We start from the raw sequence: 25,811 nt of genomic DNA, 5'->3' as shown, positions 1-25,811 counted from the left end.
GGACCATATGTGGTGTAAGGATTTCAGCTTTAGTGTATAAAATGTACCTTTTAATCAATGGTATGGAAGAGAGTAAATAAAATACTGCCAGTAGATCGTAACGAGACATGATTGTAATTGCTGGCAGGTTACAACTATAACTGATCTAGTGTAGAGATCAACTCCATAACATTACCACAGTGGTACAGTAGCTAACACGTGGAACGATATAATGTTGCTGCTCGGTGTAAGGTGGTCCGAAAACAAGAAAATTAGTACAATTTTATGACATGAATATCCTACCAGTGAACTGATAGAGAAAAGAACCACAGTGAACAAGTGAATAAATTAAAATGCTGCAAGGGCTCAGAGATTTTAATTAATAGTGATTGATGATTAGCAGTTGTGCCTCAGGATCCACTCGAATGTGGTTGCAGTTACACCCACTATAGTTTGTTTAATTAAGTGATAGGGAGGTTAGCAAATCAGCTCTTTGGAACCTGAAGACTTGAGTACTTCAGAATTCAATTTGAGTATTTCTTAACGATATAACTGTAAAATAGGCGATTATGTGCTCAGCTGTAGTCTCAACTACCAGGTGTAGAGAGCACGGTGTATTAACTAGTAGGGGAAAGTCCTGAAAAGGTAGCGATGAAAACAGCTTTCAGGGAGAGGGGGCTGGATCAGGAAAGTAGAATATATCGCTGGACTCATTCCCAAAGTAGAATCACTGCATTAGAGAAAGCCCAGAGCCCACGTGAGAGTCTCACTCAAATGTTGCTCTTATTACTCTCAGACTTCGACTCATTTCTACATCTGTGGTGACGTCTTACACTATTGAACACCCGATGCGCGTTTTGTCACCTGGCGACCTCCTCTAAGGTTGTATATATGTTATATCTAACCCTCTAGTAGCACCCTAAATAAATCAATTCAATCAGTTCTCTATCTGATTACTTAATGCAGTTGAATGTATTAATCAACAACAAGAATATTCTGAATGGTTGCTCTCACATTACCTCCAATGCATCAGTACCCCATTGTGTTTTACATTATCTGTATCTTTACACTGCAAGAGCACTGCATAAATAGCTGTCCCTTTCTGAAAAAAAAGTCTCCCAAATAATACAGCAGGGTTGACAATTTTGCAATGCGTTGCTGGCTTCTAACAAAGCAAAAGAAGTTAAGTACATTATTTGCAAATCTTATATCTGGATACTAATGGTTCTAGCTGTCCATAAACTATGCCCTTTTAGGAACGTTGCTGAAGTCAGCTGCTCTCCATGTTTGAGCACACACAAGTAAAGCTATTTACACCTCTCCAACAAGTTACCGCTGTAAAAAGGGTGAGAGGATAAGTGTAAACCCTGCTAAGCAAGAATGCTTATGTAACAGCTGCTGATATTCTTCCCACATGATGTCATAATCCTGTTAGAACTTCTTATTTCTAATGCCAAATCAGTTGGATCTGTTTCAAGACGGAATAGAATCGCGAGGTTTGTTAAGCCTACTGGAGAAGTTAATTTTGCATGTGACTTTCACATGCAGAGAAACAATCTGACTAAAATGCTGAAGGGCCTGGACCAATTTTATAAGATGTTTACCCTTGGAAAGAAATTGATGTTATTACCAGTGTGAAAATTGATATTGCACGAAACTGTAAAACCAAGAATCCCCACCACTGAACTTAAAACCCCCCATAATTAAATAAAAATGGTATTGTTTTTCAATGTTCATTACATGCTCATTACACTTTCAGGGCTATATCACTTAAGATTTAAGCCTTACCTGAGAAGGCTATGATTCTATCAAGATTAGTCCCACCTCAGAGGATTACATCTATCCAGGCCACTTTAGCCAGCTCTCATTTGTAAGCTTCTGTTTTTCTTAGAAAAAAAGAACTATAAATATCAGAATTGATTGAAAAAAATATATATATATTGCTAAAGAAATAAAAACCATAGTACTCTCGATTTTGTCCAGTTGCCTGCAAATATGGCACATGAAAAGGGTTCCCTTTAATAGCGAATTTTTTATTTATTTTTTGTCTATGCCACACAATAAATATCACTAGAAATGCTGCAGGAATAGAGCCCTGGGATAGCGTCAAACACTGCACGAAGACACGTGACAAAATAGCTCTAGCTGGGCCAACATAGACTCGTCACAGCACAACACGAGTGGACAAGAGGCTAAAATATGTGTATATATGTTTAATAATAACTGTTGGAGAATAGGTGCAGTCACGACCATACACAGAGCATCGGGTGTCGATGCCGTGATAAATTGGATATAAACAAATTCTCTAAAATGGAGAACCGGCACTCCAAGGATCTTGAAAAAAGGATATTCTTTATTCCAAACAGATTGATGTTTTGGTCACTAGCACTGACCTTCACAAAGGTCAATGTTTGTGACCGAAACATTGATTACTGTCGTTCTGGAAAAAATTATATATATCTAAATCTCTGGAGTGCCGGTTCTTTCTCCGTCTTAGAGAATTTGTTTATATCTATATGTTCAATCAGATAAAGCTTTCTGAAATTACTGTACGTGGTGCTGTCCAGCAACACTATGATCAGACTGGCTAACATTTAAATGCTTCTTTCAGAGATTTGGAAGAAAAATGTAGGACATTTCTAAAACTCCATCACAAGGAAGAAAAAAAGAATTACTATATTGCATTCTTTGATTATAGATGTATTAAGTTATTTATACAAAATTGCAGACCAATAAAATCATAACAGGGATCAAAGATTAAACTATCAATCAGCCAAACATCCTACAAATATTTTTTGCATATGTCTTAATGTAAACAATTACCAATGTTAATTTATACGGAAACAACTGTAAAATAAATATCTACACACGCGAAAATCACGATGTGTAACCATAAAGTGCACGGTGCTTAAAACAGTGCACTAATTTACACCACATACGTTGTTCTTTCATTCGGTAAACATGCTATACACTAACTCAGGGGTCGGCAACCTGTGGCCCCCGAGTCACATGCGGCTCTTTCCGCACCTACATGCGGCTCTCCTCCGTCCGCAGGTGGCAGCTCCCCGGCTGCTGCCTCTCTCCCTCACTGTCCTGCCGGTGGTTGCAGGGGGGCCCGGCCAGCGCTGGTCGGGCCTCTTGTTGCTGCCGGGCATCTCCCCAGCTGCTGGCCCGCCTCCCTGTGACATGGGCGCGCGCCACAAGTTGCAGCCCGCACTTACGGCGCTCACCGGTATGAGTAGTGAATGTATATGTATGTATTGTGTATTTGTAAATGACAAACTGTTTTGCACAGAAAAACAATTAAAAAATTTTTTTAATAAAGGCACTTATTATTGTGAAATGCATTTTATTCCCACACATATTTTTTCCTTTCCCTAATTCTGATTAAAATAAGCTTGTTGTATGTTAATGCTTAGACAGTATATAGCTATTAGTGTGTGCGGTATATGTTTGTGGGGGTGTAATATTCATGCATGTGCTGCGGCTCTCGGAATATTTTGGACAAAGACATTTTTTTATAAAATGTCTCTTCTTCCTTGAAAGTTTGCAGACCCCTGCACTAACTAGTATATCTTCTTGTGTAGTGCACAATATAATTCTGAAAGATGTCATAACAGGTATGTGGGCGAATTCTAGTAGCTCCTCATTGTGACAAATCGCTTCTAAAGTACACTTTAGAAGCGAATTTGCATGTTTTGCTTTCTGAAAGCCATTTTCACATGTCCAAACCATGCAAAAAAAAGGCTTTTTTTTTTTTTTTTAGAAGTTTTTTCATTCTGGCAGTGCAAATTCAGGAGAAATGACCAAAATCTATTTTTTGCTAACTCGCTGTATTCTAGTAGCTCCGAAGGGTGCAAAAGGCTACATTTTTTTTCTAACCAACTCATGTTTCTGTTGCTACATCAAGGCAGGTGAGAGTAGGAATTGCAAATTCCCTCCAATGCTCCAATGGGGATTTTGTGAAGTGGAGGTCTTCCTAGCTTAACACTATCTCCAGGTGTATACCACCAAATAAATTAGGGAGAAATGCATGTGCTGAAAAATGAACATACCTGAGGTACCCTGGGAGATATGCTAATGTCTATACAAAGTATATTTAAATGAGTCACACGTCCTAAAATATATCCTTAAGACCAATAAGTCTAAAGGGCCTTGTGATGAAGGGGATACAAGTGTCAGACCCAACAGAATTAGAACCCACAACGCTGCCATTCATGGCAGCAGCTCTAGCATTGAACTAATCCAGATGCTGGGAAATAGTGCTGTCACAGCATACTTTTGAGCTCTACTACTCACACCTGTAGCCCAGCCTCCTAGCTTCCTTTAAAGCAGCAAAATATCTGAAATCTTATGTTTTTTTTAAAAAGATCTGTAGTATTAAATATTAGTGAGGTTTTTTTATTCAACTCCATGCCATTTTAATCAGTTTTAAAGCATCCTTTGATATCTCTATAGCAGGTTTTAGGCTGCCTCCCCAGCAGTGCAAGATCTTTGCAAAACTTTCCTGTTTGTGATCATTTGTTGCCAATATTCCCAGCAGTTTGAGCTGTAAACCGTAAAAATAGATAATGTTACCTTAGTAATATAAGAATAAATTGTATCTGCTGAGTTACACTGACTGAAGGATTTATTTACACTGAAAGGCGGCCATTATGTTAGGCACACAATCAGGATTTTTACAGATTTATAACAGGAGCACCAAACGATTGCCAGTTAAGGTAAGAATATAGAATTATACATTAACACATGCTTTACATATTAAACAAAGGAAAAAAAGGGGAATGCAGTATAGTTGCTTTAAAAGCAGACAATTTCCTCTATCTGGTGGCCAGTTCAATGTTCCTTGTGCAAAAGAAATGAGCACATCTGAGGCACCTGAGAGATGTGACAGTATAATTTCCCAGCATCTGATTTTGTTCAATGCTGGAGCTGCTGTCCTGCATGTCAGGGTTGTGGGTTCTAATTTTGTTCTGACACTGACATCTCTCCCTAATTTATTTGGATGTTGGAGGGAGATTTGAGGAGACATACTGTATATACAACTGGAGATACTTTTAAGTCATGAAGTCCTCGTTCTCTTCCCTGCAAAAAGCCCTATTTCAGGCTTTCGAGCGAATTAACACCACCTTCATGTCATTTCGCTTCTAAAGCAAGTACAAATTGGGCAGTTTGTAACTTTTTATAGAAGCAGTTTAGAACATGTGATTTGCAATAGAGAATACCGTTTTTTTCCCACACATTTCATTCCGCTGAACATGCCAGAATGTGCGATTTGGCAAAGACAAATTCGGAGCTTCTAGAATAAGCCCCATAGGGTATAGCACTGAGTGTGTTGTGCTGTAATGTGTTAATGACTTCCAGCTCTCAATTGTCTAACACCACAGTGCCTGGTTCATTCATGTAACCAGTAATAATCTTATATTCTATAGTGTATATTGAACATTGGCGGGGCCCTGGAAGAAGCCACAACTTAAGGGCACAACCCATGTCAGGCAGTGTGTACAGGGATCTTGAGATAAATGGCCAAGTCGTTACCCTATACTGGAGACATGGTGACCTTGGGCAATAGACTTTACCTACCAATCTCCAGAATGATAATATATGAGCTTATATTCTATAGTGTATATTGAACATTTGCTGCTCCAAAAGTTAGCTATATCTTAGCACTTATGGAAAACAATTTTTTACATTTGGAACCCAAGTCTAATAAGAAAAGAACCATTTAGTTGCATCTTTTGATCAGAAAATTATTCAAGACTGCTAACCCTATCAAGTTAAACTCCAATATAGCAGGTACCTATACTAAAGCAAAAACATTTCTTAACGGCCTATGGACTCAACTTAGCTCCAAAATGTGCTATACAGTATCTTATCATATTATATCGCAGTAGGAATCATTAACTGCTATTATCATATCTAGTGCAATGCAGATATTCAATGCATTAATGCAAATTAATCATCAATTGAAGATACCAGTTACAAATATGTGTGCCCCTTTATAAACACAATGAAAAATTAAATTATTGAAAAAAAAGACTACTGAAAGAAATAATAGGTGAAAATCACATATAAATGTCCGTACAGTATCATGCTGGAGGTAGGCAAAGTCTATTCCTCAAGGTCACCATAGGCCTCCGGTGTAGGGCAATGACTTATCTGATTGCCTCAAGATCCATGTACATGCTGTCCAATGTGCGTTTTGCCTCTAATCTAAAGGCTTTTTCTGGGGCCTCGTAAATGTTCAATATACACTACAGCATATAAAAGCAGACAATATACAGGTGTAGCATGTTTATCGAATTATTACACAACTTTTTTTTTTTTTTTTAAACTGGTGCACTGTTTTAAGCATTGTGCACATTATGGTTACACATAAAGTGATTATTGTGTGTGCAGATATTCATTTTACAGTTGTTTCTACATAAGTTAACATTGACAATTGTCTATATTAATTGCAAAACAAAATTGTAAGATATTTGGCTCATAACTTCCTCTTAGATCCCTTTTATGATTGTATTGGCCTGCAATTTTGTATAAATAACTTGATACATTAGTAATCAAAGAGTGTAATATAGGAATATTGTTTTTCTTTATTGTGGTGTATATTCCTTGCACCACATATAAATCCATAATAGGCTTGGTGATTACAAAAACACCTTTGTGAGAAACCTGAGTTGGGCTTCATAAGTTATTGTGATTTTTAAAACAACCCCCTGACTTGCATTGTGACAAAGCTACCCAGCTACCTGAACAAGCTCCTCACTCCTACCACTTGCAGCACTTATCACCTGAGATCAGACTCCAAAAGACTATTCATGGTCCCAAGGCTCAACAAAGTATCCAGCCGTTCCTCCTTCTCTTACCGTGCACCCCAAAACTGGAACAACCTACCAGAGACTCTGACATCCACCACCAGTTTAAGTTCTTTCAAATCTAAGGCTGTCTCACATTTTAACCTGGTCTGTAACTGTTTCATACGCCCATAATATATATATTCTTTAACTGTGCACGCAATGTCTTGTATATAATGTATACCATGTTCATTTATGTAACTGTATTTGTAACCATGTATTATTTGTTTTACTCTGTGCCCAGGACATACTTGAAAACGAGAGGTAACTCTCAATGTATTATTTCCTGGTAAAATATTTTATAAATAAATAAATAAATTATTTCCAGGGAGACAGTAGAAAAATGATACAATTTTCAGATACAAATCAGGGAATCTCCCCTCAAAAAAGGGAAAGTTGGCCAATATGACTATGCTATGTAGCATGTTCATAGGAGGTGGTGACAAAATGTTTGCCTCAGAATATGATTTGCTGACTAATAATCCTACTACAGTATTCAGTATCCATACTGTACAGAGTGGCATTTTCACATGAGGAGGTCGTTTGAGAAAAACTTACATTCTTAATTGTAGCCTAAAACCGATGAGCTCATTGGATTCTGTACATGCCTATATAATATTAGTAACATTGTTTTCTTTATCCCAAAACAAGGTGTTCCTGGACCTTTTGGCAGCAAAGGGGTTAAGCTATGGTAGATTATATACTAACACCAGTACAAGGAGGGAGCACACAGTCTCATCATCGGAAGAAGTAAAAAAATAACATTTTTGCTACTGCAGTTCTGTTAGATTGTTCTTGAGCCCTTTTAGATGAGCAGAAGCTAACCTGGGTTTTTTTGGCACCAAGGTTATTTTTTACTTTCCTTTCGATTCCCTGCTTTTTCCCCCTTTTCATATTCCAGTAAATATACAGTAAATAGGTCTATTTCTTCAATGGGGTGACAAATCGTGAAAAGGTAATAAAATCACTCAGACTGTGGCTCTACAGTAGGTTTTAATGGTTTCTTGATTTTTACTTAATCCCCTCCCCCCACTCCCCCTCAATCTTTACAAGCACGTAAGAGTGAGTTTTTCCTGGAATAGAATGAAGCTCCCCCACATACAAATGGTTAGCAAATCAGTCGAATCAGATTCTAACCTAAAAGTAAATAAACATACAATATGATTTAAGAACATGCTACAGTATGTACTAGATAGTCTTGCTTCACTGTCATCACAAATGTCTCCCAATTTGAACGTACTTAGAAAGTCTAATTCAGATTGTCACGTATGGCACCCAGCTAGCCCGTGACCTGCATAAGGAACAAGGGTTAATACTCACGCCCGCAAGCGCTCCCACTTTTCACCTTCACAAAGGTTCATCAAATGGACAATATCACCTATACAGGATCAAGGATCAGTACACAACCCGCAACCTGCTACTCTAGCCAACCCACCTTTCTCCTCCGCAAGGAACCAGTGAGTAAATATTAACCCCTACTCAATTGCAAATCATATCTATCCACTTCCACCACCTGAGGGTATGCAAATAATATAAGATGTAAAATTAATATTGGGCAGGGTCCCATGTCCCTGTTTGTTATAGAAAAAACTATGCACTTTAACACACGAAAATCGGTTGTAGCCAAATGTGTCCGAACACTTTAATACTCTCCCTAGAGCATGCAATAGTTCATTCAGAGCCCAAAGCATCTTATTAGATGTTTATATATATATATATATATATATATATATATATATATATATATATATACATATATATATATATGGGGAAAGGCGGGGTTGCAGACCTGCCTAAGACATGCAGATGAGCATACAGCTATATTTGCATATTTGCTTTCCTGTGGAGGGTTTTTGTCACTTTTTTTACTCACCATAACTTAACTCAGTATTATATATATATATATATATATATATATATATATATATATATATATATATATATATAAATACAGTGCTTACGTTACAGAAAAGGTATTACAAAAACATAGTTACAATAAAATGCAGAACAGTTTCTTAAAATAAAAGGATAAAACGGACAGAAAATCCTATACTTTACCAAATGCTATGGATTTTCCCCAGAGAGGTCGCTGGTTCAGAGAATGAGGTCTCACGTACTTTGTCCAAAGCACTCCCCTGGTGAGATCTCATTTTCAAAATCTTTTCCCAGACTTAAATACATTTTTTCCTTATGGCACCGAATAGAGCCACAGTGTTAGGGTACTGCAAACGATGGTGGAATAATATACTGTAGGTAACTCAGGTTGAAATTGATGGCAGACCAGGACAAAGGTATTCCACCTGATCTGCGAATTTCCCTTCTTACAGTCATATTCACTGAAATGTGATAATTGTTTTACTCATTCAGTAGTAGCATAAACAAATACACTAACATTATGTTACACTAGCCCTTTCTATGCTTTCTTTAGCAAAGCAGAAATACCCCTCAAATTATAATTTTGTTCCCCATGAAAGATCTGGTGGTTACTGCAGAGCTCAACCATGATGCTCCTAACTACAGGGACCCCCCTGGTACAATTGACTAATTGTTAGTATTGTAGTTTCCTTAAAGACAACCCCTATAAATCTGGCCGGCCGGTCACCAATAGAAAGTTGGAGCATCATCTCCCAGTGATGTTGCGGCTTTCTATTGGTGACTCCGGAAGCCGTACTAGTGATTTTTACACAGGCTGTCTCGGCAGCCATCTTGTTCTTCCGCACAACTATCCGTATCCAGGAGATAATGGTTTACCAGAACCACTAATCTGTCAAACTCCCAGCAAAAAATAAAATAAAATCGAACACCACAAATTGCTTCCTTAGGGTTTTCCTTACATACATCCGAAGCCTTCTCTAATCGGCTCTACTGAAAGGCACAGAGTTCTATGCAGGTTTCATACATGATAAAATATGTGGGATCTACTGAAAAAGCATCCTGACAAATTAGCCCAACTGCCATGGATCATGTTGACAGCCTACAAATGAGTAACATCATACCAGAATCCAGCATACAGTATATTTAAAACCCTTCACTGCATAAAGGACATGAAACACATTGATTTGCTGACTCTCCTGGAAGTGGGCTGTATATTTTTCTTGCAAAGCAAGCGGTTACAGTCCTATTCAGCAATAAATGGTCAGCTTGATGTTCACACTTCTGTATTGAGTGTTGTTTCTTACTCTGAAAGGTGACAATCTGTGTCCCCCTTTCCTGCACATCTTTGATAGGTGCTTCCTGGCCTTTAATATTTGTTTCCTAGCCTTTTATATTTGCTGAATGCGGTAAAACTATTTCCCTAGTGGAAATTGGCAAGAGAAAGGTTCTTCAAATTAGAGGAGGATTTGTAGTTAAGTGGTAGACCAACTACTATAAATACTGTACACTTTTCACATGCTGCTAGATCCCAAAGGACCTGCTTGACCTCTATGAATTTTTAAAGCTGGAAGTCAAAATATAGTGTAGATTCATGCAGGTTTTGTCCAGAGATGAATGCAGTAATGGAAATAATGGTGCAGTCCCACAATTGAATTTCTTAGGGTCTTCTGAATAAGAATTTTTTTGTCAATCAAGTGTTTACCCTTATGCCACCCTGTCCTTGTCAGAGATAAAGTTAAGCCAAGGTAGGAATGACTCTGGCTGCACAAGCACTTGTTTGTCACAGAACGACATCAGACAAAAGGGAGAAGTCACAGGAACTCAAACCCCTCCCGTCTAAACAAATGATTAAAAAAACATAAAGGTGTCAGATTTGGGTTAAAAAGGTAACAATTACCCATATGAGATCCCTTAAACATGTCACTGGAATTAGTTCAGGCATGCATGAAGCAGGGTTTGGCATTAAACATAACATTTAAAGGAAAGATTTTTAAAAATAGCATTCAAAATATCTATATGAGATCACTGATAAGACCTATTATAGAGTACTGTGCTCAGGTCTGGAGACCATATCCAGGACATAGATACATTGTAGATTCTGCAAATAAGGGATATTAAATAGTTAATTATCTACATCATTAAACATATCAAGAAAGACTAGAGGACCTCAACATGCACAGATTCTTTGGTAGAAGGGAGAAGGAGTAAAGGAGAGAACCATCAAATACAACAAGGTACAGGAGGAAAGCATATTTCAGAGAAAGAGAGGTTCTAGAGAAAGAGATCCTGCTTTGAAACTGGCGGATGGGAGGCTCAGGGGAAATGTGAAGTAGTACTTATTCATGGAAAGAGTGGTGGATACACAAAATAGACTCCTTACAGACGTAACAGAAGCTAATAATGTAGGACAAATAAAAATGTCAATAATCTATGTATTTACAGCAAGTAGACGCTATGCATAGTTTTATAAAATGGCAAGCTAATGACTTGCTAAAATAACTGCCATTAATAATTGGAAGGCTGTAGTCTTTATTTGTCCTGTGGGGGAGTAATTTTTCAGTTCAGGTTTACAGCCTGCTTAATCAAACACTTCCCAGCCACCTTTGTTAACTGGAAAGAAATAGAAGCTAGCCTCCCAATCTGCCACTCTTTTGTTACTAAATCAGCTCTAGCTCGATTCTGCATTCTGTACTCTACAAGCCTGGTTTGTACATAGCATTTGTTTGACTTGGTTTCCCTCAGATTCCTTGGTTTAGCAACCTGCTAAGCCTTCCATGGTGTGTTACTTCTACACCTTTGGGTGTCTCGCTTACCTCCAGTGAATTCCTTCCTACCTCTAGTGCCACTTTCTATACACCTATCCCCATTAATACCCCCTCTATGTCTTCATACTAGATGGTGGGAAGTCTATATAGACCATACATACTGTGCTGCTCATTCAGCAACTATGACATTGTGCCTATGATTCCCCATGCTACTGAGACTGACCTCCAAGAAAGTGGCACCCCAAAGCTGTCACCTGTGCCTCTTTGCCAAAACACATCTGCGACAACTGAATCATGGAGGTGTAAATGAACCTGTATCCCAGTCAGTGGGGTGCCAGTAGTTGACTTCCCTCTTTCTATATTTCCCTGGGAAATTTGGAAGTAAATGCATGCTGTAGGGGACTGCCACATGAATTTCCCCAATGAATCTTCTAACATCATGTGCCTTTTCATCTTCCGAGTGGGCAAGAAATTTGAATTTTGATGGCTCCCTTGGTTAGAAGGTTATAACTAATCATTTGAGGAGAGCTATTTTAGATGCACTTGTGAAGCAGTATAAATACTTTCCTGCAGAATTCAAGAACATGAAAGACAGAATGAATGGACTATTATGACATCGGAGGATTCTGGGCTGGAATAATCAGTGACTAAAATTGTTGAAAACATGAAATTTTGTAATAAATAGTTTGATGTTTAATTATTTGGGGTGTACAGAGTAGTAGTATTCAAGTAAAATAGTTTACCCCTCTTATTCATCCTTGTTTTGCAGATTCTGAAGCTTTCTCAACATCAACATCAACACCTTGTTCATGTAAAAACCACATCCTAGGACACAGAACATTAATATTGGAAAATTAAGGTAGAACTGCCTTTTCGGCATCTCTTTGCGTTTTAGCTCCTGCAAGCATGCACATTAGTTAGATAAAAATATGCATTCTATCCAATAAGTGTACATATGCATGTGCAGTAATTGAATGGAAAGCATACTGTATGCATTCCATTCAATTGGCATAAACCTGTACCACGCATGCGCACAAATTCAATGCAGCACATAAGTGTTTCATACAGTATACATAGAGCATGCCAGCGCAGCGGTGTTCTAGCAAAGCAGCACAGTGTTTAAATAATGCATCTATTTCTTCTCAATAATCTCAGAAGTGAAAATGTACAAGAGACAGCCAGAGTATGTTGGTATAAGAAGATTGTATTATTTTCCTCAAGTTTTTGTTATTGTATAAAGTAATAAATATTTTCATAAATATTACACGATGTACAGTACAATACGTTTCTCTATTTTACTTTAATAAATGTCATAACATAAAAACTGTGTTATCTGAAATTTCCTAGCATTGAGTATGTGGCAATAAGGGATGGGTTACATTACGCAGAACAGTACAAAATATGCATTACAGTAGCAATAACCTTGGAATTCTGTGCAGTGAATTTAGGTTAAAGTTACACTACCACTGCCTATCGTTACTGTAACGTACTACGTCAGCTGCAAATCACCACTTGGCAGCCACGGCTCACGGGACTACAACATGCAAAGAAATACCAGGAAATTGCACTTGGTTTCGTGCGGTCACGGGAACAGTAAGTCTTGCTACTGTACATCTGAATACCGTTATTTCCTTTAGTATGCCTAGAGAAAGGCTAGTGCTGCTGTCATGGTTCCACACACATTTCTCCCACAGAGATTTTTCCCTCTCCTGTGTGCTGCTGTACACACTCTGTAAGTTGGAAGATCTAATCAACTTGTTGGGCCTTCATATTCTGTGCCTTAACCATTCTCAATAGGTAGGAAAAGTTAAAGTTTCTCATTCAATAAACTGCTAACAAAATCATAATTTTCTCTGCTACATACACGCACACAACGACTGGAGGTAATATTTAATATAATTGCAAGCATTTACAATAATCGCTGTGTCAATTTGTATTGTAATATTTCTATCAACAACATTCATTTTTATTATTGTTATTTTTTTCGATGCTGTCACATTTTCTATGTTGCCTGGTTTCTAATTTATTTTTCAGATCTATCCTTCTTGGTTTAAGTTTTATTTAATTGGATCTGGGTGTTGTGAGGTATTTATTTAAAATAGTAATTTTTTGTTACATAGTTAGGAACATTAGTTAATTTAATAAAGTTACTAAATATTGACATTAGTTTACTTTTAATGTTGATTATTCCATAGTTCTTTTTGTTTCTATTGTTTCTTTTTTAATTTTATTTCATTTTAAATATTTTTTTATAAATGTTATTATTTTATTTACTTATTTTTATTTCTCTGTGTATAATTTAGATTCTTTATTATTTTCTTTATATTTAGTGTTTATGGAAGAGGATACAAGGACTGGAGGATAGTGCCACCATTCATAGGGGGACGGAATGGGCCGACCTTTGGACCACCGCCCTTCTCAGCCACCCCATTATCATAGGGACCGCTGGAGATGCCGCTGCCAGGAGACTTCCTTTAGACAGGTCACAGAGTCATCACCAATCACCACCATTGTCATCGCCCCCACCACCACCAGAAGTAGGAGGTGCCTTTGGCCTAGAGTCACTCAGACAGGCAGCACCTCCAGCACCTCCAGAACCAGTGCTGTCTAAACATTCCCCATAATGAACACCACAACCACCACAGCCATTTGTACCACAGCCATCACAACAGGGAGTATAAACAAAGGCACAGCCAGCGATAGAGTGAGAAACAACTGAAGCCTTATCTCTTGGCATTGTTTACAATAGAGTGCCTATGTTGTAAAAACAAACAGCCAGTGGGGGTGAGAAAGTAGCTGAGGAAAGAAAGACATCATATTGGAAAATCGCATGTTGTGGTATTATCCCACAGTATATGAGCAACACAGGCAAATCTGGGAGATGGACACACCAGGTTGGTCTTCCCCACCTCCCTCTTTAACCCCCTCTCTTCTCTCACACTGTCCCCCCTCTGCTATCACTTAATTACCCCTCTCTCCCTCAATCCCCCCTCCCCACACAGACACACACACACACTTTCCCCTCACACAAAGGACAATACTCGTTGTTGCGCACTGGAAGCTGGGACCACCCAAAAGTCAGGCTCAGCTTCCAGCACGCACTGGTGGGAGAGGCCCAGCCTGGTAGAGAGGGGAGCAAAAGCAGCAGCAGCTGGAGAGAGCCCGACCCAGCAACCAGAGGCCCGGCAGCAGGATGCAGAAGTTGAACCTGTCCGGGCCAAACTCCAGCACTGGCCAGCTGTGCCCTACATAGCCAGGACACTAGTCCCGCTCTCACCCCTGTCGGTAGCCCTGAGGGTTGGCACCAGTACAGGTACATGGTTGCACTTGCTACTGACCATTTTGCTGAAAACATCATTGATCTTAGCTTCACAGATACCATGCAGTGATCATTTCTCAGTGTCACGGGAGACCAATGCTTTTAACACTAAAATTACCCGGATCCTTTGATTGAACAAAACGTGAGATAAAATAAATTGTAATTTATTCACACAAGAAACACACACAGCTTGATTTACAAAATAACATGAATAAACACTTACTGGGATGGGGCAAAACGAAATAAAATGTCCACGGAACTAAATCCTCAGAAATCAAGTCTCTAGGCATCAATTCCCAAATCCGGGGTTGATGCGCAAAAAGAGCCATGTAACCGTCCTTGGCTAGGGGCGCCACTTGCAACCCCTATATCTTCGTTGAAAGGGAACTTTTCGTTTAGTCCTTAAAGGATTTGTTCAGGAATCCTTGGTTTTAACGAACTTTTGAAGCCAGGTACAAGTCTTAGTTACAATGGAATTTCTTGTAAAGTACGATGTAGCTCAGATTAATCCAATCTCCCGATTGTCGGCCCGGACTTTTGAAAGCACCAAAGCCCTATCTGTATAATGTGCAGCCAATCACTCTGTGGGAACCATATCGCCACCCTATGGCCAAGTTGCCCACAGTTCCTGCAGCCGGGCTAGGGGCTTTACGGTATGCTTAGGGTCATGCGCTAACCTAACAACTGAGCTGCTTAGCATACCTGACCAAGCCCCTTTTCTGGTGGCAGAAAGTCTATCTCTGGCCCAGACATCTGGACATCTGGCAGAGAAACCTGTTTATCTTTACTTCCCTCCACCTCACACTTTCCAATGTCGGATTTTTTAAGATATGCATGAGTTACTCACCGGAATGGCCGGTCATAAATTGATCTTACTAATTCCCAATGTATCTGCTGCCTGAATGCAAATGCCCTGGTTCTTTATAAATGTAATACCAAAAAAGAGGGGAACCTTTACTATTTACCCCAAAAGTTAACAACCTGTAAACTATGGCTGCCTCACTTGTGACCCCAGCAGTACCCATATCAATTTTCACCTTTCCCGCATGTCCCTAACTCAGGTTAGCTATTTACTTATATGTGGTCTGCGGTTAAAACTTCCTCCGTGTCTGCGGTTTGGGCAGTGACTCATTGTTGCAAGGCCTGAAGCGCAGACATGACCACAGCCATACTTATTCAATTAACATGCGGTTTAGGCCATGAGTCAGTGTAGCAATGCAGGGAACTAGCTTAACCGCAACTGCACTTATCCAATTAACCTGCGGTTTAGGCCGTGATTCAGTGTAGCAATGCACGGAACTACCTAACCGCAATCACTATCCAATTGACCTAAATACAGTGATGTGGTACGTGTGGTTGCAACTCTCGGAACCAATGCATTAACGGTGACCGCAGTCATTCAATGTTGCTCATTTTAGCGCATGTGGTCCGCTTATCCTTAGCCGGACACACACAGACAATTCTAAGGTATTTACAGGCTCTCAACCCGCAGTGGGCTGCAGAGCTAACACTTCACATTTACAATATGACTCAAGGGCACCCGGCCGGGCATAATACCTTTATTTTCTGGCCTGGGTACCCCCTCACCATCACACTCAGGCAGTTTACCATAGCATCCACCACCATTCTCACCTTCAGCATTATCATCAGCCTTACACTCATGCTGCATGCGAACAAAGGTTCCTAGCCAGTAGTTGCAGGAACATAAGGGGATGACTTGGCTCATTCCAGTATTGTCACTACTGAGCTGACCAGAGCGGTGGCCTCTTCAAACAGCCTCAGCAGCACACACAACTTCCTCATCAGATGTTACTAGTTGGACAACAACTTGTGTGCCCTATTAATGAGCTTGAAGTTCTATCTCCATAATGTAATCATTCACAGCTTTATGCTGCTTAAAGCAGTGTTGTAATAGTAAAAAAAAAAAGATGGCTCTGACAAGTTAGCTACTGGCAGTGTGTTGATGATACTGATGGTGATGCCGGTGGTGGTAGTGGTGTACACTAGTAGGTACTGATGAATGGTGGTGGTAATATGCCATAGACTGGATGGTACTGGTGACAGCTTAATCAAATCATTAGCAGCATCACCTTAGCTTGTTGAGTCTTAGTCAGGCTCACTTATCACTGCATTTCTATCTCACTAGGCCCAGCTGCTGTGGCAGCAGTCACACAAAAAACACTGCTCTGTAATAAGAGTTTCTTGTCGCCTGGAAAACAATGTTGTTTTCCAACTCTTGTTAATGATGAAGCCTACTCCACTGATTCTTCAATTTTCTGTACCTCTGTAATATAATACGTGTCCGCTTTTGAGCTCAATGATGCCTTTTATGTTTTCTTTTTACTTCCCTAAGGCCAACAATGGGATAATATTTTCAAGTTTGTCTTCCAGTTTTTGTAGACATCGTTTGTTTAACCTCTGGGGATTCTCATCACCTTCTGCCTTCATACCTTCTTCCTGAACACTGTTAAGATTTTGGAAAATCCAGCCTCCGGAAAATAAGGACCATTGCTTTTTGGTGTATTCCATATTTGGGGGTTGAGGCCTTACATGTAATTTCTCATTTGAATGTTGGCAAGTAGCTTTCCCACTTTAGCCAGGTATATTGCTCAAGCTTTCATAGTATGGTTAAACCAGGGGTCTGCAACCTCAAGGAAGAAGAGCCATTTTATAAAAAATTTCTTTGTCCAAAATATTCTGAGAGCATGAATATTACACCCCCACAAACACACAAACACATACAGTACCGTACACACACTAATAGGTATATACTGTATGAGCGTTAATATACAACAAACTTACTTTAATCAGAAATAGGAACAGGAAAACATTTGTGGGGGAATAAAATGCATTTCACAATAATAAGTCCCTTTATTTCGGTTTTTTCATTTACAAATACACAATAAATATATACATACATACATACATACATACATACATACATACATACATACATATACTACCTCCCAAATACACACACACACATACAATACCCCCTAATGCCCACGGGCAACAAGACGCCTGACAAGTGCTGGCCAGGCCCCCCGCATCCACCAGCAGGGCAGTGAGGGAGAGAGGCAGCAGTTGGGGAGCGGCAACCTGCGGACGGAGGAGAGCCGCATGTAGCTGCGGAGAGACGCATGCGGCTTGGGAGTCGCAGGTTGCTGACCCCTGGGTTAAACCTACCAGCACATGTGACACTATACATCTTCTTGACCACACTTTGCCCTCTTCCTGCCACTTTGAGGGAAGGATATATTTATATAGAGACTCCTGAGTTAAAAATACATGTATTTCAATCATTTAACTTTACTATTATTATCACTGATATTTGTATTTTCCATATACATATTTCAAGATTTTTCTGGATATATGGATAAATGGGTGTAACCTGCCTTTCACCCACTATAAAGATCACAATATTATTATTTTTTCAAAGGTTTTCAACTCTCTGAGTGGTAGATGATACGCTTGAAATGTGAGAAAGGAGTGCAGGTTTCTTGTGATCACTCTTTGATAAATCTACCTCGGTGAAGTTAATAAAAAGTATTTGGTAATGCTGATTATATTGCTTGTCACAATTGTCTGATGTAATTCTGTAATGAATGCATACATGCACAAGGGGCACGTTTTCAGAGAATGATGTCAGTGCAAAGCTGTCACCATTTATGATGATTTTGCTTTTGTTACAATTTAAGTATCACAATAGATTTTTATAAGACACTAATAGATGCTACGATACAAGAGCAAAATCCTGCAAAACAAGTGGTACATCTCTGTTCAACTAGTGTTTCAAATGCCTCTGCTGTAAACAACAAAAACAGTTTATAGGCTTACAAATAAACATGTTGTGTAGTATGTTAAATAGCAACATGGTTAAAATTTCCATCACTAACCTTCATGGTGAATAATGAACCTCCATAATATAATGTTGTATTCTGGTTAGATCTTCCATATATGATAAAGATAGTCTTGTTCACACTGCTTTTTATGGTGTTTTCTGTATCACAATTTCACTATTTTTTGCACCAAGGATAGTAGGCCACTTGATGAATATATTAAAAAGTAAAATCCTGAGAGGCTATATTCTTTCCCAAAGTAATGTCCTCATATTTATCAAACACTGCAGCAGTTTAGATTGATACTTTCTGCCCTTGTGTTATTTTCTGCATTTTTTTTTTTTTGCGAGTCTTGGCAATGCTACTGTAGGCACTTGAAAAGCTATGTGACTATAATCCATTTTCATGGAAGCTCATGGTGTTATTAAAGCACAATGCAATGTTTTCAGGATCTAAGCAGCATGTCCATGCCCAAAGTTAAGCAAAATTGGCATAACAGCCAGAAGAAAAACTTGTCTAGAATTACCGTACAAGTAATTAGTGTCCTCCTGCACTTTCACGGAGTTTGTGTTTAAGACTTTTTTTGTATTCTACCACGATAGAACCATGCAAAGTCAAAGTAGGAAAATTAATTGTGGCATTTAACTTTTGTTGCGGTATGAAATATTTATGTTATTTTGCAGTGCTACAATTACAGGGATGGATAGTATTATGCAGATTAGTGCACTAGAAAGTTGACATTTATTTACATATGATATTTCCTAAAGAGTATAACGTTACTAACAGTTCTAATACATTGAGAAAAAATACCCATGATCTATACAGGTTTGCATCCATTCAATTTTTTATCGTAACTAAAAAATTAGACTGAACAAAATGTTGCCACCTGTACCCATGTACAGATATAGCGTCATTTACTGGCACATTTGTCTTGCGGGTGGCATATGCCCCCCTGATAATTTTTCAGCTGCTCGCGACTGACCCGTGATTGTGTTGCGGCTGGGAAAATTGAGTTTTAGTGTTGGTTGCAATACTCCACAGAAATGATAGTTGGCGCTAGTGTGCTAATGTGTCTTCAAAATCTAAATGCAATGTAACCCATCCCTTACTCCCATTAATCTCGTATGATACAATATGATATGATACAAATGGTATTGCAATGTAACCCACCGCTTATCCCCCTAAAAACTTCAGATGAGTAAAAAGTATTTTAAAATCTGAAATATTTTTTATTAGATTACAGTGACTTTATGAAAAATACAATAATACTAATTTCTTCGTTCTTCTTCCAAATGTAAATCTTCTTCAATTGGCATCTTCTTCAAGGTGGCTGGCTTGCTCATTGACATTTTCACCTGTAAAGAGAATATGTTGTATATAAATTATTGTGAAGAAATACAGTAATGTAGTGCACAAATTACATTGTGTGGTACGCGTGTGTTTCTATGTAACATGGTTGAAACACATAAGCGTGTCATTGAATTTCTGCGCATGCGTGTTTCTAGGAACCTGTTAGAAACGCTTATGTGCGTCATTGAATTTCTGCGCATACAATTTTATATGGAACCTGGTTAAAACATATTTATGTCATTGAATTTTGGAATATTGTCAAAAAATAGATGTAGGGATTACATAACATTACCTGACAGTATCACTGAATGTGTTTCCTGCCGAACACCGTGTTGATGCTCATCAGCCCGTCAAACCTAAAAACATAAATGAAAACAAGAATTAAACAATGACTACAATAGGAATTTTGCATTTTTTAAATACTACAATAATACAATCTTCTTCAATCGCCAACTGACATTTATTGCGGTCTCTTTTAGATGTTCAAATGTTAAATAATTGTGAGACTGTTTTTAAGATAAGAAAATACTGGACATGTAAGAATTACAGTAAAGTACATTACCTGTCAGTATCGCTGGATGTGGTTCCTGCACGAACACCATGTTGTTATCTGGCTGCCAAACCTGCAAAACAAGAATGAAAAAAAGAATTAAACAATAATTATAATAAAGTACTTAAAAAAGAAAATCTGTAAAACTGTATTTATTTGATTAATAACATTTGATAAAAAACTTTATGAAATAAATAAAGTCGTCTTCTTTGTCCGAAGCACTCAAGCCCACAGCCGCCTGATGCTGCAAAATTGCATCGATGCTGTCTTTGCCGGTCTTCAATTGTGTAATGCTCACTTTAAACTGCTTCTTTAGTTCGTCTATAATGGCTCTCCTCAAATTGGTAGGAATCGCTCTTTTCCCCCTTGAGCTGTCAACGTTAACTTGTTTACCGGGTCAGTACAGAGGCCGACTGTGTCCGTGTTGCAGTACCGTCCTTGCCCTCACTGCAGTTTTGCCCGGAATGAATTTAGACTGCGGAAGTGGTCTCACTCCAACCACTCCGCTCATCTCAGTTGCGTCACGTCACCAGGGATCAGTTGTAGTGAATGTCTTCACCTAACCCTACGTGTTTCGGAACCTTGAGGAAGTGACGTTATCATGAAACACGTAGGGTTAGAGGTGTAGACATTCACTACAACTGATCCCTGGTGACATGATGCGACAGAGCAGAGTGTTTGGAGTGAGACCACTTCCGCAGTCTACATTCATTCCCGGCAAACCTGCAGTAAGGGCACGCATGGTACTGGAGCACGGACACAGACGGCCTCTGTACCGGCTCCCTGAAAGCTACCTTCAGCCATCTGCAGCCAGCGACACTGGATAAAGAAAACGATGTGCATGAATACATCCTACTTGCTGTAAGTAGGATTCCAGTTTTGCCCCACTCAGAGGAAACTAACAGCAGCATTGCAGATCCTGTGCGATCTGAACTAGATAGTCCTTTTTACTTTAATGTAATAAATTAATTGTATTAGTTATCTTAGAATTTCATTAGATGTTTGTAGTGTGTGTATGTTTGTCAGTCTGTTTTGGTTAGCCCTGTCAGTAATTGTTTTGTGTTTTGGTTTGTCCGGTTAGTTCACTTAACTGCTAGTAGTATACACTATGATTTTTCTTTGTTCTTACTCCCACATGTCCAGAGAACATCTTCGTGGTTCATGTGAAGTAAATCCGGATTTTCCAGAATGGACAATTCTGCATGGTTTGACCACCATTTTAATAACTTACTATCTGGACATTATTAGAGGCGCCGGAATATATTTGTTTATATTTTGTCTTTCTGATCTGTATCGGTCAGTTATTATTTCAGGCAGCCTCACCTATATGTATAGGTATCCATTACTCTTGATCACATTATAATTATTGTTAGAGTGTGTAGGAAACACTAACACATTCACAATCACATAGTTAGCTAGTACTAGCTGAGAGACCCGGCGTTGCCCGGGAGTCACACTGTCCCCCCCCCCCCCCCACACACACACACACTGTGTCCCCCCCCCCACACACACACTGTCCCCCCCCCACACACACTGCCCCCCCCCCCACACACACTGTCCCCCCTCCCCCACACACTGTCCCCCCTCCCCCACACACTGTCCCCCCTCCCCCACACACACACTGTCCCCCCCTCCCCCACACACACACTGTCCCCCCCTCCCCCACACACACACTGTCCCCCCCTCCCCCACACACACACTGTCCACCCCTCCCCCACACACACTGTCCCCCCGCCCCCCACACACACACTGTCCCCCCTCCCCCACACACACACTGTCCACCCCCCCCACACACACACTGTCCACCCCCCCCACACACACACTGTCCACCCCACCCACACACACACACTGTCCACCCCCCACACACACACACACTGTCCACCCCCCACACACACACACACTGTCCACCCCCCCCACACACACACACTGTCCACCCCCCCCACACACACACTGTCCACCCCCCCCACACACACACTGTCCACCCCCCCACACACACACTGTCCACCCCCCCCACACACACACTGTCCACCCCCCCACACACACACTGTCCCCCCCCCCCCACACACACACTGTCCCCCCCACACACACACTGTCCCCCCCACACACACACTGTCCCCCCCCACACACACTGTCCCCCCCCACACACACACTGTCCCCCCCCCACACACACTGTCCCCCCCCCACACACACACTGTCCCCCCCCACACACACTGTCCCCCCCACACACACACTGTCCCCCCCCACACACACACTGTCCCCCCCCACACACACACTGTCCCCCCCCACACACACACTGTCCCCCCCCACACACACTGTCCCCCCCCACACACACTGTCCCCCCCCACACACACTGTCCCCCCCCCCACACACACTGTCCCCCCCCCACACACACTGTCCCCCCCCCACACACACTGTCCCCCCCCACACACACTGTCCCCCCCACACACACTGTCCCCCCCCCACACACACTGTCCCTCCCCCACACACACTGTCTCCCCCACACACACTGCCCCCCCCCACACACACTGTCCCCCCCCACACACACTGCCCCCCCCCACACACACTGTCCCCCCCACACACACTGTCCCCCCCCACACACACTGCCCCCCCCACACACACTGTCCCCCCCCACACACACTGTCCCCCCCCCCACACACACTGTCCCCCCCCACACACACTGTCCCCCCCCACACACACTGTCCCCCCCCACACACACTGTCCTCCCCCCACACACACTCTCCCCCCCCACACACACTGTCCCCCCCCACACACACTGTCCCCCCCCACACACACTGTCCCCCCCCCAAACACACTGTCCCCCCCCACACACACACTGTCCCCCCACACACACTGTCGTCCCCCCACACACTGCCCCCCCCACACACACACTGCCCCCCCACACACACTGCCCCCCCCCACACACTGTCCCCCCCACACACACACTGTCCCCCCCCCACACACACTGTCCCCCCCCCCCACACACACTGTCCCCCCCCCCCACACACACTGTCCCCCCCCCCCACACACACTGTCCCCCCCCACACACACTGTCCCCCCCCACACACACTGTCCCCCCCCACACACACTGTCCCCCCCCCCCACACACACTGTCCCTCCCCCCCACACACACTGTCCCTCCCCCCCACACACACTGTCCCTCCCCCCCACACACACTGTCCCTCCCCCCACACACACTGTCCCTCCCCATGACTCGCGCTCCCCCGGCGCCCGCTTGGTCCCCCGTGACTCGCGCTCCCCCGGCGCCCGCTTGGTCCCCCGTGACTCGCGCTCCCCCCCCCCCGACGCCCGCGCATGTGGGTTGGTGCCGATGGTGTTTGGCGGGAGATCTGTGGCGTGCGGTGGGCTTCGGAGGAGCTCCGTGCGGGCCGGGCCGCAGCCCGTAGAGTGTCTGCGTTAGCGGGAGGGGGATGTGTGGCGTGCGGTGTCCTCAGGAGGAGGAGCGTGTGGGCCGGTAGGCCGCGGCCCGTAGAGGGTCTGCGTTAGCGGGAGGGGGATGTCTGGCGTGCGGTGTCCTCAGGAGGAGGAGCGTGTGGGCCGGTAGGCCGCGGCCCATAGAGGGTCTTCGGAAGCGGGAGGACCCTGCGGGCCGATGCCAATCGTGTTTGGCGGGAGATCTGTGGCGTGTAAGGGTCTGCGGTAGCGGGAGGGAGATGTGTGGCGTGCGGTGTCCTCCTCCGGAGGACCCTGCGGGCTGGTGCCGATGGTGTTTGGCGGGAGATCTCTGGAGTTGACGGGGGGGGGGGTCGTTGAAGAGGCGGTGTGCAGTGTTTGGTGTTGTGTGAATGTCTGTGATCGGCGGGAGATGTATGGCGTGGACCGGGGGGCGGTGGGATTCTGTACCTGATTCCGCAGTTCTGTGTTAGCAGACGGTGAGTGTTTTGTGGTTTGAGAGCTGTGAAGCGTGGCCGTCCCAAAGCTCAGTGAGGGGTGGGAGAGTGTAGCAGTGGTAGCTCAGTGAGGGGTGGGACAGTGTGGCATTGGTGTTGGACGCAGGCCAATGAGAGTCAGTGAGGGGTGGGACAGTGTGGCATTGGTGTTGGACGCAGGCCAATGAGAGGAGTGCGGGGGCGGGCATGGCCTGAGCCGGAGTGACAGGCCAAAGGTGCTATGCGTTCGGCCCTTGGGACGCAGACATACAGTGCTTTCGAAAATATATAGTAGATTAGGCATTAGTGCTTACAGCACTTCCTTCTTTGCCCTGTGTATCAGGGTTATCTTCGTTTTACAGTAGTACTCTAAGTGTATCTGCAGGTTACCCTGTCCCTGTATAACAGTGTTAGACAGTACTGTATACAGTATATTTGGCCAGTTGGTCAGTCGCTAATGATTTGTCAACAATTTGGAGATAATCTTTCAGCAATCAGTGAGTCATTCCTGCAGAGCAGTAATCCAAGGGGTTAGTATAACAGTATAATAATCCCCTTTTCCCGGTTTCAGGTGCATTAACAAAAGGTGAGATAATCATATTGAATGTTCAGCCCACTTCACACCTACTGTAGCTAAACTGTAAGCACTAAGCACAGATTCTCAGATTCACTATAATGTATTATTTCAAGTTTTGGTGAACAGTGGAACTGATTTAGTTTTATAATATAATTATAAATATATATATAATTATATATATAATAAAAAAATAGACAGCGCCTAAACAATTATGAATAGCAATGCATATATAATTGTTATAGGTAAAAATACCCTAGGGTATTGAAAATGTGGTTGTGCTAAGAACAAAACATTTGTTGTTAATTCTGATGGAATACCATGCTAGTGAAAAAAAGGCTGTAAAAAAATAGCTAGGAGAGCCAATATATTGGGGCTATAATGTGTTACCTGCACTAAAATAATAAAAATGATTTTAAAAAAAGTGTATATATTATGTAAAAACTCTGCTATTATGCAAACCAATGATAATATTAGAAAGTCCAGAAGATATACCAACAAGTGTATATGAATATAAAATGGATCCAAGAAAAGGGTCTTCAGGAAATATAGGCAGGAACAACCATTTCATATCACAATACCTATACAAAAGAGAAAAACAAGAGCACGCTCCATGTGTAAAATCTAAATTTGAATCTTCTGGTCAAATAAAAGTATCACACTCACAAATGTTGGAAGTAATAAGGCATATTATGAGTCAAGCTCATGCTCTGTCAGATCTGGCAGAATGGAGAGATAGTTTGTCGACACACTGAGACGTTGACTGCAAACCCGGTGGTGTAATGTCGAAACCGGGTCCTCCAGCAACCGGCAGTGTGT

At 41.7% G+C, this 25,811-nt stretch overlaps 1 protein-coding gene across 3 annotated transcripts in view; it reads right to left on the bottom strand.

Moving 5' to 3' along the window:
- PDE7B (phosphodiesterase 7B) overlaps positions 1-25,811 on the bottom strand; it is a 372,458-nt gene that overhangs the window by 146,452 nt on the left and 200,195 nt on the right. Inside the window, exon 1 of one of the 3 annotated variants that reach the window (XM_075597405.1) lies at positions 12,217-12,276. The exons of the other annotated variants lie outside the window; for them this stretch is intronic. Coding sequence (XP_075453520.1) covers positions 12,217-12,229 — 13 coding nt within the window. The 5' untranslated portion in view covers positions 12,230-12,276. Of the gene's footprint in view, positions 1-12,216; positions 12,277-25,811 lie in introns of those variants that run through there. 3 annotated transcript variants of the gene reach the window in all.

This window comes from Ascaphus truei, chromosome 4 (genome assembly GCF_040206685.1).
Source record: "Ascaphus truei isolate aAscTru1 chromosome 4, aAscTru1.hap1, whole genome shotgun sequence".
Classification (NCBI taxonomy): domain Eukaryota; kingdom Metazoa; phylum Chordata; class Amphibia; order Anura; family Ascaphidae; genus Ascaphus; species Ascaphus truei.
This window is presented reverse-complemented; position numbering and strand designations above follow the sequence as displayed.